A 16,053-nucleotide genomic window follows, 5' to 3' on the forward strand; every position below is an offset into this window, starting at 1 on the left:
AAAACACAAGAGCATCTGGTGGCTGGCGTGTCTTCTCACTAGACCAAAGGTCATTGGTCTGTACAGGGCCCATTAATGAATTTCCCAACATCCTCCTGCTTCGGTTTAAGACCAGGCGTGTCACACTGACCAGTGTCATAAATGGACCATACATGTGTAAACAAAAACAGCGTTTCACATGGATGGACTGGTGCACTGAGAATGTGATACAGTTACTGGCTGTGTCCGAATTTCTTCACTACTCACTGCATTGTGCATTATACAGTGGGGCAAAAAAGTATTTAGGCAGCCACCAAATGTGCAAGTTTTTCCTCTTAAAAACATGACAGAGACCTGTGACTTTCATCATAGCTATACCTCAACTATGAGAGACAAAATGAGAAGAAAAATCCAGAATAATCACATTGTCTGATTTTTAAATAATTTATTTGTAAAATTTGTGAAAATAAGCATTTGGTCAATAACAGAAGTCCAACTCAATACTTACAAGTCTCTTTGGAGTGTGACTGACGATGTGAACAGGTGCCTTAATACAGGTAATGAGTGGAGAACAGAGCATCTTCTTACAGAAGAAGTTACAGGTCTGTGAGAGCCAGAAAACTTGCTTGTTTTTAGGTGACCAAATATTTATTTTTCACCATAATTTACCAATAAATTCTTGAAAATCCGACAATGTGATTTTCTGGAATTTTTTTCTCATTTTGTATCTGATAGTTAAAGTTTGCCTATGATGAAAATTGCAAGCCCCTCTCATCTTTTTAAGTGGGAGAACTTGCACAATCAATGGCTGACGGAATACTTTTTTTGTGCCACTGTATAGTGCATTGGCCATTTTGTAGAGCTGCCCAAACCTACAATTTTAAAACTGAGTGCCCTAGAAATTTCCCAGAAATCTCTGAGAAGAACCGGTGAGGATCGATGCTCACTGGACAGGCAAAAAAGACCACAATCCATTGCAACAAATTTTCACGTGAAAAATGCATTTTTATTTATTTATTTTTTAAACCATCCACGTTTATCATCAGAATACAGTGGATTTATAAATAGTCTTCAGAAAATGTTAGGTTTTTACTTTGGGAAATTGGTGATGTCATATTTGCCACTAGAGAAAAAAAAAGTAGTGAGCATGGTGTCCAAATTGGTTTTTAAACCCCGGGCACTAGATAGTCCCGCACTATATAGTTTTAGGGAGTGGGGAGGGAATTCGGACGTAACCACCGTGTTTATCTGCTGTGAACCAAACATTATATGGGATTAAGAGCCGTGAGGTGGTGGTTGTATTATGGTATATGAAAATGTTTCCTGTATCTGAATTAAAACGGCTAACCACAGATTTAACAATCAGTTTAGATTTTCAATTGTTTAACTCTAAAAATAACAAAAGAAAATGTCACAGCAGCTCTTTTGAACTTCAGGAGTACATAAGCCATCCAGGGAAGATCATGCCCTGATATTTGTTTTCATTTATTTTGAACATGAGTGATACATTCTAACCTGGTCAGAGCTACTCTGTACAGGTGAGATATTGTTTTTTTATTTTTTTACTCCATGCTAAAATCCATAATCGATTGAGAATGACTGAAGATGTTTGCTGTTTCACTGAATTATCATTGGTATTGATAAACATGAAAGAATATTTACGGCCATTTAAAGTAAAAAAATCAATTAAATTAAACACCACTTGCAACCCCCACTCTTGTGCAAAAGCATTAAAAAATACAATAAACATTTTTATGGGGCAAAAGACAGAAGAACAAAAAGAAAAACAAATGAGCGCCTCTTTGTTTTTGAGGATTTAACTGTGATGTTTATTTATACTATCATAGCATTTTGAATGGAACTTTGTTATTTAAGCGTGCAAAACCTTCAGAGCAAAAATTACAGAAAATTTAAACAAGCAGTTAAACTGAAAGATTTAAAATTGAGGATTGTTTTTGACATGATCTCAAAATCCACCTGAAAAACACCCATAGGATGTCCTCCCTCTGTGACAGACTAAAACAGACTTCAACTTTCCAGGAGTTTGACATCATCACTGTACTCTCCATGCTTTGTTTCCTTGTTTTTTCAAAGGCCTCACTCTGCCTCCGAGTCTTGTAGTTTGTCCTGACTTGGTGTGACACCGTTCTGCATCTCCGTGCTGCTGCTGGAGTCCAAACTGGGTTCCACCTGGCTCAGATTTGTACTGTCCTTTATCACAGGACCCAGGTTCTCTGCAGTACCTGTAATCATTTCTAGTAAACTCATTTGGGAAAAAAACAATAACAGCCAATTTCACAGTTGAAACACTAAATATGGCCTTTTTTGTGATAGTTGATGTTATTTCCTTGCACCTGTAGAGAAATCCTTTTGTAGCTCCGCCTGGCTGCTTGGAGTTTCCCCCATCTGTGGAAGCTGCCTGTCTGAAATGATCTGTATACATAGTTAGACTTTTAGGCTTGAACTGCACCATTTTAAGGGACACAACAGAATACAAGCAAAAAAAAGTTGCAGCCACACACATGATCATGTGTTTTTACATGCAAAGGTCGCTTCTCTCACCTGCTTTGCTGTCTTGCCATCTGTGAACAGCAGCCTGGCGTAGCTTAGTAAGAAGATCAAGCTGAGGAAGATGAAGTTTGTTGACACGCCTACCAAGGCGGACAAAATGGGGAAGTGGAACAGCAAATATCTAATAGGAGGAAACAAACACCAAAATGGAAAAACTGTATGAAAATGCAACCGTTTTTGACACATCTTTCTTTTTTCATTTTTATTTATTTTTGGGTGTAACTTTAAATCCTTCACATTTATTTGATTGATGGATTTAAATACTCCTGAGCTCTTTTTTTTAGGATTCCTGTTTCTGTAAACAATAATTCAAACCTGGATTGCATCTTTGCACTTCTAAAGAATGGTTTTATCTTCTTTTGTCCTCATTATCTTATTCTTATAAGAGACAACTTAGATTTTTTTAACACATCAAAAAACTCAGATCAGGCCTTAATCCATTAAACCAGAGCCCAGAGTTCCCCTTTTGTTGTTCTACCCGGTTCCTAACTAATAAAAGATGACATCTGAAAAATCCCTTAGCATAAATTAAAGAAATGCATTTGAATGATATTAAATAATTATGATTTGAGCTGTGTGATCTATAACACAAAACTATGTTGATGTGTAAATGCAGAATGCGTTACCTTATTCCTGTGAAATGAGCATGGATATACAGATGAGACGAGTAGATCTGGACCTTGTCAGAAAGGATCTCAATAACAGCTGTGACTGAGGGAGCATACTGCACACAAACACACAAATGCACACAAAAGTGTTGTAATGGAACGACCTGTTTTCCTTCATGACATTTGGATGTATTTCCTGGATCTTACTGGGTCATCTTTGTACTCTGAGAAGAGCTCAACCTCCACCATTTGTTTCTGCTCTGCTGCTCCAGTCAGAAAGGCTGGGAGGAACAGCAGCGTTCCCAGAGTCTTCAGCAGGTCGGATCGGTATCGCAGCATGCCCTGAATACAACAGAACCCCAGATGTCACATGCCTGATGAGATGCTTCAAACAATTCCACTGCAATCATTCAGAAAATGTATGAATAATGCAGTCAAATGGCATTTAACACCAAAACTCACTGTTACTCACTAAATATAGAGGTTTTAATCATCAAAAACCAAGACAAAATTACTGTAAAAAAAGTTTTTTCTGCTGCTTACTGCCTTGGAATAATACACACAATCAATGTTTTTAAAAATGTGTTTACTAAATGTGCTCCACCGTTTAGTTGTGCAGGCAGTTAAATGGTCAAAAATGTTTTCTTAGTTGACTATTTTGAACCAGCCCCTTTTATTGAAAATGTGTATAGCAGGATATCCCAACATGTCGTTATTTAGGCAAAATGTCTGGATAGGTGTTGGCAATGCAATTTTGCAAAGCAAGTGCTTTATTTAGTAACATTTCTGCATAAAATTAGAGACAAAGTTCAGATCACAAAAGTCTGTTGCAGTGGGGCTCTGCAGAAACACATGCAGCTCTGATCTGGCTGTGGGGTTAAAAAGGATTTCAGCACTGTACTCACAAAGCGAGAGCTGGAAGCCTTTAGCATCTGTTTTGCCTGAGAATCAACACAACAGCATCAACTCCTTAATGTTGGCATTCTGACAGTAGAAAAACAAATTGTTGCCCAGCATGAGGCTGAAGCTTACAGAGCGAGCAGAAGCTGCAACCTGCCCTCCATCCTGAGAAAAACAGGTCGTCTTTATCATGAACATCCCCAACTGCTGATTGACGGGTGAGTCGGGCATCTCAAGTTGTAAAGTGATCTGGTAGACCTGACCAAATGTCAGCACCTGTGGATGTGATGAGCAGCATCAGACCTGTGTAATCTGAAGAACTTAGAGATGCACAGATGTAAAAAAAATGTACTTACATTTTTCTTGTTTCTCATCAGGGAAATGTTGGCCATGGGGTATGAGCACAAAAAAGAAGAGGGAGATTGACAGTCCATTCTGCAGACAAAAATAAGGCTGGTAGAATAAATGTAAATAGAAAAAAAAAACATGTTTTTTAGTTTGAATCCACTCCTCAACAAGTTCACCAACCTGTAGTAATAGTGAACAGGTGTGGAAAATGTTGCTGTGGGCATGTAAGAATAGTAGAAGCTCCCATATAAAAAGGCAGCGATCCACAGTAGCAGAAGAACAACAGAGAGGACAGTCAGGCCCTGTGCGAGTCTCTCACGAACCCGTGAGATCGCCATGGCAGCAGCATCCTGCAGCTTCAGCAGGATGGAAGTGATGATGACGGAAGGCTCCTCGACGTCACCTGGAGGCAGATGACTTTCTTGGTCCATAAACTCTAAAAACCCACAAAAAATCAAAGCAATGTCACATTCTGAAAAATGTAACTTGTGAAGAAAACATGGTGACACACTTAAGGTTCCACTCTGATCACTTTTTGATCTATTGTAAAAGCATTCCTGGTGGTCTTTCAGTTATGATCATGTCATTTTTTGCCCAAATAATAAAAACTGGTGTCATTTTCTAGGACATTCTTTCTGCAGAGCTGCAGGAGTTCATTAGAAATTTGCCTCTAATTTATGGGTGGTACTGTTGGCACAGAACAGTGACTTCCCATCACCCATTCACACACTCTCCAGCCTCGTCACAGCCCCTCACAACCGCAACTGTTCAGTTTTGAGCCAGAGTCAGTTCAGACGAGGAAAACAAAGACATACAGGGATTTATTTTTCTGCAAAAGGATGCATCAGAATGGAGCAGAGCAGGGAGCTTGTCTGCCCAGTGTATTTTCTACATCACAAAATCTTTCATCAAATGAATTTTTTTTTTTTGGTCCGGATTCACAACAATTTGAAATGCAATTTTAAGATTAATCTAATTTAATTTTAGGATACATTTTCTTTAAATATGTCCTGATGAGAAAAATGCTACAAGAACATGTTACAAACACCCAAAACACCATTTTCATTGGAATAGGTCTTCAAAAATAAAAATAAAAATGAACACACAACATTTAGAGAAGTCTCAGTTCAGATATTCCTGGAAGGAAACACAGAAAACCAAAATCTCTGGGATATATGACAACGCCCTCCAAATATTAAGATGTGAAAAACCACTGAGACCAATTACAGTCACAAGCACAGGCCTTTCAGCTGAAAAGACTCCAAACTGTTTCAACAGTCAGTTCATCTGTGACTATATTGTTCATGTCTAGAAGATAAAAAAAATAACTTGCTTTTAGACATCTTAATGTAGCATAAAACTGATCCTATACTTCTGTGAAATCCTTTTGTCCAATTTTCATTTTATTTTGACATTTAACGAACTAGAAATCAAAATTAAATTTGCCGTTTTGTAAAGTTAACTATAAAAAGAATTGTATCTAGCAAGTCTTTCCCTTAATATTTGACGTTTCTGTTGAGCGGTGTGTCTTCTGCTGTTAAAAACTCACCCCTTGTTTTCTGTTTTCCAAAGAAGAACGGTTAGGAAATCACTCCCTGAAGATCCTCGTCCCGGATGATGTTGGGGAATTGCAGACAGAACTTCCCTTTAACTTACTTAGCGCTGCCGTCTTTGCAGCTACCATTGGACAAAGTTAAGTCCATCCCCTCTGAACACAGTAGCTGGAACCAACTGGAGTACAAGTATAAAAAAAGAAAGTTAGAAGAAAGCTTGGGAACTGCGTCACTATCAGTGTTGCTGTTGGTGGCTACATGTGTTTGCTTCAGAAAATCCCACTAACTCAGATTTTTCCCTCCAGTTTATCAAATGTTTTTATCATGGCAAATCATGAAAGTGGTTAAATCATTACTTAAAATGTGCGGGTAAATGCATTGGAAAAGTCATTACCAGATGAAGCTAGTAAACTGATTGTTGTTAAACTTAATTGCAAAATGTTAGAAATGATGCTAAGACTATTCGTGCTTGCTGTGTGAAAAAAAAGTCTACTTAAAAACTCAAATATTCTACTTTCCTTCACATTACTGGCAAGTAAACAACAAATGTAAAAAACATTACTGAAGGCAATAAAGCAATTTGCCTTTAGACACATAACATTTCAAATGTCTCTTTTCAGGCTCACAGAAATCTTTTAGTTCTTATTTTTTTCCCCTTTTCTTCCAAGAAAAAAGAATCATATCATGTCTATCAGAATCTTTGTATTTTGAATGCACTGCTCTAATGAGGTTTTTCCACAAATTCAAAGTCAAAGAGCCGTGGAGGTCATGGTGAAGGCATGTGACATTGTTGAGCCAGTTCAATTTTTGAGATTCATAGGGATGATTATTTTCACAAAATACTTTTTTTATGATCATTTGACTTTTCACATCAAGTCTTGCTTCAATGAGGTCATCTGAACCTTTTCTTCCACAATTATCCATTTTTGGTTCCAGTAGCTGTGACAGAAAGCTGTGTTGTGTGATTGCCAGAAATACATTTCCAGAAAAGAGATATTTAAATTTTATTTATAAAAAAACGTGTCTATATGAAATGTTCCTGTGTAGATTTGAGCAGTGAGTTTTTGTTTTTTTTGGTCTTTTTAAGGGCATGTGTAAAAGACTGGTAAGCTGACCTGGTTGTCTTCATCCCATGGTGGCTGGAATAGGCTCCAGGGGCCCATGACCCTGTCAGGACAAAACAGGTACTGATAATCATCCAATCTAATCAACAAATCAACCAATAACATTTTTTTTATTAAACATCTCAGAGAAGTTCATCATTGTATACTTTCCTTTTCATTTATGAACCACCAGAGCATCCGTGTAAGTGTTTTATGTTCAAACGTCTTTGTGATCAGGTGGACATTTTACAGCTGAAGAGTCAAAAAAGGAAAATTCTAGCAGCAAACATGGATTTTCCCTTCTCCCCATCTAATAGTTGAGTAAACTTTGCTTCAATTAAATGGTCTTGTAGCAAATCTCTCATTAAAGAATACATTAATAAAGAAATCTAAGCTCAAAATTACATTTCTGAGTTGTCTTATTTAATTTTTTGCGCATCAGGATCAGACAAAAATTACCATTGGAAAACTTCTAGTTGGAATGTAAAAGCTACACTTGGCAGGTCACTGGCTCCCTGCTCTGCTCCTTTCTGATGGATCCATTTGTAAACAACTTGATACACATACGTCTTTGTTTTCCTTGTCTGAACTGGCGTCTGGCTCAAAACTGTATGACTGGATGGCTCCAATATTTTAAAATAGAACACAATATTTGTGATGTTTAGATTTTTCAAACTCCTAAATGACATTTTTCTATTAATTTGAGTATTTAATTGTATGTTTTTATAGTTCTGCATGCCAGTTAAACTAGTCGTAAGAAAATACACCAAAAAGAATACAATGAAACAGATTTTATTGATTTTTCAAACTTAAATTAAAGGCCTTGGAAATAAGTCAGAATAGTTTTAAACAACAGTTTTATGTTATATAAGATATTAAACACGCAAATTATTGAACGTTTGATATGAATGAATTCAAATATCAAGTCTGAAGGCGAAAACACGAGGCAAAGCATTAAAACAAAACAGCTGAAGTAGAGCAGAACAGTAACCACCAGGGGGAGACATCTGTTCGCAAAGGAGAAAAAACCCGCCAAAACAGAATTCAGCGTAGAAGAAGTGACATTCACCGTCCAATCACGAACGGCTCCCTAAACCTACCCGGAAGATCAACTTTTCATGTCACACTCTTATATGCAATACAGTCGCCATAAAGGTACTGGTAATCTTATCGTTTCTTTGTCCACTCCGGATTAAATGCTGCAAACAGTCACTGTTATTAAAAGCGTTTAACTGCAGGAGCGTCGAATACTGTTCGATTAAATGTATTGGTGAAAAGCTTTAGACACAAAGGTTCAAACACACTTCTCCAAAAACACTGCTTCACACATATTTAATTTAAGAGCACGCGCATTTTTTTACTGCTAAATTTAAGTGCGTATATCATATTTTCCCGTAATAATTAAATATATACTTAATAAGTATGAACTTAATGGTCGAAATAAGGTAAAACAACTATGGTCTTAAATTAAGGCAAAATGGTTGTAAAGGCTTTAAATACATCAAATAATACTCTAAATCTTAATGAATTAAATTTTTAGAGCAATTTACCAGGATTTTATCAGCTAATTAGGAGGTTATAGATACTGTACAAGAAGAGGTGCATCTTGATTGATCATTTCTTTATGTAAATTAATTTCATTCATTAAATAATTTTTAATTATTTATGTTTTAAAAATGCAAATGGTACTTGACTAAGCAGACACTATTCATTAGAGATAAAATAAGTCATAATGAAGGAAATAAAGTGAAATGATATAAAAACCCTGCAAAATCTGACATTAAACTACCCTCTTAGAATCAGAAGTACATAATTTATCCCACACCGGGGAAATTTGTGTGTTACTGTAGCAGTAAACATATGAGAAAATGGTATAATATAAAAACAATAATTAAAAAAAAAATGTAGCAGAAATGTAAACAAATAAGGCGGTATAACATTAACTACGACTTGCTGTGGCAAGTTTATTTTAATGTGATAATATTTTCAAAGCTTATAGCTTTTAAATAGATGCCCGTGTAATTGTTAATGATTGTAGAAAAAGAAGGTAAAGGTTACTAATAAAGGTATTTTGAGTGGATGCATAAATATGTCTTTTTTTCTTTCTTGTTACGTTGCTGCAAGATGTCCTGTCACTCCAGCGTCACTCATCTCCACGTGTCTCCTGTGGGACAGGCAGAGCGAGTCCCGGTCCATCTCCTCCCTTGTGAGATTGAACACAATGGGCCTGCCCAGGTCTCACAGTACTTTACTGCAACCATGAAAGATCACAAAGGAGGTACTTGGAATTTTGTCTGAAATCTAAAACCTCTAAGACCTGTAAACACTCCTGAAGTAAGGGGCACTAGCAAAGCCACGACAGGATTGCAAAACAAAGAGAAATGACACCAAAATTATGTCCAGTAGCAATTTTTACTGGTTTGCAGAAAACTATCTTGCGCAATATTGTTTTCTGATTTTTATGTATTTTTTACAATGAGTGATTGTGGGATTTTAAAACAGCAAATACCGTAAATAGCTGCATTTAGCATTGTAAATATAATGGACTTTCTTATAACAGTCAAGGCCGTCTCATTCAGAGGACGCGGGCTGAAAGGTCAGGAGATCTGCTGTCCAGCAGGATACACAGGCCTGGTACTTAAAGACACCAACAAGCCTGGCTCTGACCAGGAGGTAAGCACCTCCCATGACATGTTTCAGAACTAAAAAAGGAATACTGTCACAAGCTGAAAAATGTTTTTTCATGCTGTGGCATGAAGCATAGGTCTAACGATTCTGATGCTTCAATGACTTTGTATCTCTCAGGACAGGATAGTTAGAGTCTCCTCTGTGTTTGATAAACTGACCTACTGGAATCTGGACAATCCTCCAACCTCTGATGACACTGTGGTGATGGCCATGGATTGGCCGGAACTTGCTGAGGCGGTAAGAACATGTCGCAGTTGACCTCAAATCTATAGTTATACCAATCTGCTCCTTACAATAAATCACTGTGATCAAAAACAAACTAAAGAAAATGCATTCTAGTGAAATGTTTTTTTAGTTTTCCTCTTTTTTTATGCTCAAAATCAGTCCCAGCGAGTTTTTCTGTAAATATCTTCTAGGGCACACATGCTGCTTTAGACTTCAATCATGAGTACACAAATATATTTAGCAAACATTAACATTTTAAATAAAATGTAATCATTTTAGTAAATATATCAAATTTAACTCATGTTTTTTTGTTTCTCATTTTCTGTCCAACTGGAGGATCACTTGCATTTGCTGATTCTTTGTCTTTTTTCCAGATACACGAGCCAATAGACGAGTGACGTGATGGAAATACTATTTTAATGGGCCGGCAGACAAATGTCATATTGACATGTGAAATGCACCTTTTATCCCACATGTTTTTCAACCACCAACCTTATAAAACGCTCTGCTATGGCAGAGCGATCAGTTACATAGAGCAGTGTTAACGAAATGATACCTGAATGAGGTTTGTGTTTGTTTGTACATAAATAAAAAACGTAAAGACTTGCAAAAGTGAAATGTTTGATCCTCTGTAACACAACTAACTTTTACATGTTTAACTGGACGGCGTTTATTCACAAGATAACACTGGTAGCCATGAAAGCATTACTGTAACATTGTGTCATAAACACAAAGTCCTATAAGATGAAAAATGATTGGCTTTGACTTGACACATTTCACAGAACGAAGCCTACAACATGGAAACTATTGACACTGTGGTTCTGTCAAAAAGTTTGAGAACAAAAATTGAAAGAAAAAGAAACAGCCTGGATACATGTAAACCATGAGGGGAGTCATTATGAAGGAACTATTTGGAATTTAGTAAAAAGAAATTCCATCCATCCACTTTCCAAAACCGCTTTGCTCCTGTTGGGTTCAGGAGGTTGCTAGAGTCTAACCTGCAGTATAATTACACCTAAAGAACAATTTGGAGTCACCAATAAAGCTATGAGGCATTTTTTTGGACTGTGGGAGGAAGCTGGAGTGCTTAGAGAAAACTCCACACAGAAAAATCCCAGCTGGGCTTTGAACTAAAGCCGTCTCACTGTGAGGAGAAGAGTGCTAACCACTACACCCCCCAACATTCCCTTTATTGAGTGATTGTACTGCACGTTAAAAAAGAGGAATAATCTCTACACCAACACTTCATTAGACTGATAAAACAAGTCAAAGGGCCCAGGTTAGTTAGGTACACATAGAACATCACATACAGTTAATCCAGTACAGAAATTGATGGATGAAAATCTAAACCCCCACCATCTCACTCACTTAAAAACCACAAAGCATTTACTTGTTTTAGTTTCATCTTGTAGAAGTAACAGTACAACATTGAAGGGATGTCATCAGTGAAACTTTGGCAGACATTCACACTGACAGGACAAACAGTCTCCTCTAACTGGTGACAGTAACTATTGAATCATCTACAAAGACAGGTTGTTTTTTGTATTACAAATCTAAACTTTAAAACATGTCCAAAAATATTACAAAACAATCGCACAACAGTACAAGTATCAAATCAGGTTCTGACAGATGACATTCAAATATGTAAGTACAGTGTAATAAATGATAAATAAATGCTTTTCTGTGCTTGTTTTCATTAGATTAGAAACCAGAGTGTCTGCAGTGTTTAACTATATTCTCTACATGATACAAAATAAAAAATTAGACTTATAAAATGACTAAATGAGTGTGTAACTGCTTTAATAAGGTGACTGGCCTATCCCTTAAATGATGCTGCAGTAAATGTGGACTGCTGGGGTCACCAGGATGATAAAGGTGGTTTTCTGCACTGTAGTCTTCTCTTTTTGAAAAAAGAGCAGTGAACACATTCTTTGCAAGTCTAGATATTTCATTTTTGCAGCTAAAAGCTTTTCTCTGTGCTGGTTTATCACAGTTGTTCCTGTTCTTCTCTGAGCCTAAGTGCTCACAGCAGACGGCTGAAGGTCTGGTTCTGTTGGAGGTTTCTTCTTCTTCATCATCCATTCAAAGTTCTTCCTCTCCAGTCTAACTGGTTGCTCACTACAAGAAATTACACGGAAAGTTGTCCGTCGTGTTTGTTAACCACCATTTAAATTCAGAACAGATAATTTGATTTATGTGGAATTATTGGAAATGACAGATATTTGGGAAAAAAAAGTTGATTATAAGAATCGACAATAATTGATTTTGTCTAGTTGTATCACTTATAAATAAACTGAACAGAATTAAAATAGATCATACTAATATTAAAACAGTTTGGGGGATTTGCTTCTATTTCCTATTATTTTAATGAAATGTCCTTATTCAAGCAGATTATTAAAGTTGAAAATATTTATAATCAGATACCGATCTTAATCTGAAGCTCTTTTAATATGGAACAGCTCCTTTAAAGGTTCCTAAAGATAATTATGTTAAGGTTTTTTGGGAATTTTTAGTACTTCAGCGATTATTTTTGAATGATCTTTTTCCCCAATAAAAATAAACCCTTTACTAGTGTTTTTTCAGGCTAAAAAGTATCTCTCCAAACCAAGAGGAGGTTAAAATGCATGAGATGCCAGACAGAGTGTTTGTGTGTGTGTGTGTTAGCTGAGAGGAGGTGGGGGCTGTGGCTGCAGGGACGGCTCAGTGTCTGTCTTAGAGCGCTTGGCGGGCAGGGTGTGGTCGTGAGCTTTACGAATGTGTCGGTACAAGTCGCCTGACTGTGTGTAGCTCCGGTAGCAGTAGCGACACTGATACGGACGCTCCCGCGTGTGCACAATGGCGTGGCGCCTCAGGGTGTATGTGCACGAAAAAGTCTTTCCGCAGACGCCGCATGTTGGAACGTCTTCCACAAAGTTCCCCATAGAGTCCTGGAAGTAAGCAGGAGTGTCTGAATGCTGATTAGACGTGGCCAAAGGAGCAAGAGAAGCTGTCAAGGAGACGTTGTCTTGGGAGAAAGGTCTGGGACCCGAGGAGGAGGAAGAAGATGGGGAGAGCGGAATGGAGAAGTTGTTCACGCAGGAGGTGGCCGGAACACTGTCCTGTTGATGGGAAGACACAAACTGGGGGCTGTTCAGCTCCTCCTCCTGGATTTCGTCCTCAAACTCTAGCTCCTCATCAGTCACCGGCTCCCTCTCCCTGCTTTCATCTCTCTCCTCCTCTAGCTCTTCATCGGAAATAACGATAGCTTCCACTTTAACTTTACCAGCATCTCCTTCCCTGTTTGTCCTTGCCACATGCGTAGGGAAGTAGGATCTTTCTTTTCTAGCGGGTGATGCGCTGGTGTCCCTGTCAAGGTGTTGAAGTGTTTGAATCTCAGGAGCAAGTTGAGAATCCGAGTTCTGGAGTGACACGGCGCTCTGGATTTGGATTTGGGGAGGTGCACGCTGCAGCGCCGAGTATCTTGGGTTTCTCTGCACATCTGCAGCCAGAGCTGGGCTTTGGATTAACATGATCATCTGCTGACCTCTGCCCGCTGTGTCTCTGCTGTCCGTCTCAGATAGATCCTCGGTGGAGTCCTCCTGGGGCAGCAGTGATTCTTCTGGGGGCAGACCGGCAGAGAGGCAATACTCCGACAGGCTGAGAGAAGCAACAGAACCACCAGCAACCTGGTTCACAGTGACCCGTGAGGAAGAGGAGGAGGAGGAGGGCAGGTTGCAGCTGTAACTAATAAAAGTAGAATTGGTTAAAAAGGGTTTCCAGTTGGAGTTAAAAATGCATAATAATTATAACATAAACCGAATTTATTTAGGAGTGCTGATAAAAATGTGCGTATCCACACACAAAAGCGTCTTCAGTTTTTTATAATGTAAAATAGATAAAGTCATTGGTTTATGACTTTCAAACATTGAATAGAGTGGCCAATAGAGAGTAGTAAAGGTAAATGGGTCACTGTTGGTAAAATGTTTCCTTTTAAAATTGTTAGATTATAAAAATGGAATTTCATTTTAGGCCAGATTCAACTTCCACTGTTTTGTCTAAATTTAAGTCCTCATAAAACACAACAACACTGCACATAAGAGACATCCATTTTTGTTGGGATAGGAATTGATGCAGAATTCAGTCAAAAAGGTTTAAAATAGGATTAAATATGACTAGAATGTGGAGCAGAGATGAAATAAAAACATGAAGTACTGGAGGACCAAACTTTATAATTGCTGAATGGGATAAAATGCTAAATTACATAAATGAAAGCTCCTGTTTAAATCTTCTGAAGAAAAAAAAAAGAGTAAAAATTCACTGAAGTCTCCTACCTATGCATCTCTGTGCTGCTGCAAGGACTGGACAGAACCGATCCTTGTCCTTGATTCCCAGTGCCTGCCGTGGTGTGACCTCGACCAATGGGGGCAGACTGGTCTGTCATGGGAGCCTGCACCAGCTCTCTACCTGAGGGCAGGCGAGAGACGCCCATGCCAGGCTGAGTGGTATCAGCGAGGTCAGGGCTCAGAGGAGTTTGAATTCGTACCTCTGATGAACCTCCAATTGTCCTCTTCTTTGACTTTATAGGCTCCACTTGATTTTGCTCTGCTTCTGATAACTGAGGTGCAGCTAAGGTGACTGAATACGAGTGATTTGCTGCATTGGCCATCATTGGCTCTGCTCCGTAGTCCCCTTCTCTTCCTGTCTCGTTTGCCTTTTTCAGCTTGCTGTCCTCCTCTGAGCGTGTGCTGTCTGCTTCAGCCAGGGGCCCTCGTCTCTGCAGTCGTTTCTTACACACTCTCACCACTTCGTTCATGTGGAGGAAGCTTGCAGCAGCTAGAATGTCCTCCACTGGAGGAGACTCATCCAGCTGCAGCACGCCTTCATAGATAAAGTCGAGAAGCAACCCGAATGCAGAAGATGTGACAATGTCGTTGTCGAGTGTGACACAGCTGGTACTGCTGCCATTTCCCCCCGGAGAGTCTGAGTAGAACATGTGGAAAAAAGGTGAGCATGACGCCAAGACGGCTCGGTGCGCCAGGAAACGGCTGGAGCCCACAAGGACGGTGCAATCACATAAGAAGCCTCGCTGGCGCTGAGAGCGAAGAGCTGACAGCAGCTGCTGGGAATGCTGGGGAAACTCCATTACCTAGACAGAAAACAAGAAGATCAATCCCCTGTAGTTTCCATAGAAACGAGTACTAATTTATAGTTTTGTAACTTGAGTTTGAAGTTTAAAAAAGGTCAGTTTAACGCTGTGAGTACCATTTTTACTCTAGAGAAACATTTATTTATTCACTTATTTATTCTCTCTCTCTCTCTCTCTCAATTTTCTTTGGCTGCTGTTAAGTGATGCAATCCAAAACAAACAAACAAAAGAAAATAACATTGTTCTTGGGTTCTCTCTGGATAAGCTTAATTTTGACATTTTTAAAACTTTTTTTAAACATAAAATCTGAATTATCTTCAACTATAAACCTAATACTAAAAAAAAAATAATGTTTATCGAAATAATTCATTGTGCTATGATACACATTGGACCTGGTCTAACGATTAAAATAAATATGTTTAACTAAAATTCACTGCAGGCACACATCAACATTTAAATATTTATTTGCGCTACCTCAGGAAAATCTTCCTTTTTGAAGTAGTTTATTGTTGATGTTTAACTTCATAAATGTGTCACACGTTCGGTTTCCATGGTGACCAGCCTGGAATTTTGGGTCCACTGGAAGTACGTCGGAACAGGGGGGTGAATCATATTTTGCAATGTACGGTGCAAATCTGAACCTGCAATAGAAACATACTCACACCGTTAATGTTTTTAAAAAAAGAGTGAACCATCGTGGAGACTAGCAGGAAGTCTAAGCCAGAGAGATGCTAACAATAGTTGGCTGTTTTTAGCGCGTCGGTGTTGCGTTCAACTCAACACGATCGGTCCGGGAGTTAGAAGGCCCATCAAAGCAAAAACTACTACTTTGAACTCAGACTGCCTGACATTCCTCGTAAATGAGCATTGTCTTACCAGCGGTGCGCATCTGTGTGTTGAATGTTTTTCTCCAGCAGTTATTTTTTATCTGTGGTGCTCTCTGAAAGCCACAC

The 16,053-nt window shown here is 38.4% G+C and overlaps 3 protein-coding genes across 6 annotated transcripts; 1 reads left to right on the forward strand and 2 right to left on the reverse strand.

The window, feature by feature from the left end:
• Window positions 1-1,780: 1,780 nt before the first annotated feature.
• On the reverse strand, window positions 1,781-6,067 carry LOC101155940 (seipin). Its single transcript, XM_004073153.3, has 10 exons — window positions 5,956-6,067; window positions 4,587-4,842; window positions 4,415-4,493; window positions 4,191-4,334; window positions 4,064-4,099; window positions 3,366-3,500; window positions 3,177-3,274; window positions 2,542-2,671; window positions 2,334-2,412; window positions 1,781-2,222 (listed from the first exon to the last, which is right to left on the reverse strand). The coding sequence occupies exons 2-10, from the start codon at window positions 4,835-4,837 to the stop codon at window positions 2,077-2,079; spliced, it is 1,098 nt and encodes a 365-aa protein (XP_004073201.1). The 5' UTR covers window positions 4,838-4,842; window positions 5,956-6,067; the 3' UTR covers window positions 1,781-2,076.
• Window positions 6,068-8,103: 2,036 nt separating this feature from the next.
• rnaseh2c (ribonuclease H2 subunit C) lies at window positions 8,104-10,587 on the forward strand. The gene is made up of 5 exons (XM_004073155.4): window positions 8,104-8,217; window positions 9,187-9,340; window positions 9,623-9,735; window positions 9,868-9,987; window positions 10,350-10,587. Exons 2-5 carry the CDS (start codon window positions 9,187-9,189, stop codon window positions 10,371-10,373), a joined length of 411 nt encoding a protein of 136 aa, XP_004073203.1. The 5' UTR covers window positions 8,104-8,217; the 3' UTR covers window positions 10,374-10,587.
• Window positions 10,588-11,029: 442 nt separating this feature from the next.
• Window positions 11,030-16,049, reverse strand: LOC101172503 (zinc finger and BTB domain-containing protein 3). Of its 4 annotated transcripts, none has more exons than XM_020706497.2 (4): window positions 15,977-16,049; window positions 15,575-15,679; window positions 14,286-15,100; window positions 11,030-13,698 (listed from the first exon to the last, which is right to left on the reverse strand). In XM_020706497.2, exons 3-4 carry the CDS (start codon window positions 15,095-15,097, stop codon window positions 12,636-12,638), a joined length of 1,875 nt encoding a protein of 624 aa, XP_020562156.1. In that variant the 5' UTR covers window positions 15,098-15,100; window positions 15,575-15,679; window positions 15,977-16,049; the 3' UTR covers window positions 11,030-12,635. The 4 variants fall into 4 exon arrangements, with proteins under 4 accessions (XP_020562156.1, XP_011478345.1, XP_011478346.1 ...); XM_011480043.3 differs by lacking the exon at window positions 15,977-16,049 and adding an exon at window positions 15,763-15,850; XM_011480044.3 differs by lacking the exon at window positions 15,575-15,679 and having other exon boundaries at window positions 15,977-16,047.
• Between the last annotated feature and the right edge of the window lie 4 nt (window positions 16,050-16,053).

The sequence above is a fragment of the Oryzias latipes genome, chromosome 10 (genome assembly GCF_002234675.1).
Source record: "Oryzias latipes chromosome 10, ASM223467v1".
Taxonomy (NCBI): Eukaryota; Metazoa; Chordata; class Actinopteri; order Beloniformes; family Adrianichthyidae; genus Oryzias; species Oryzias latipes.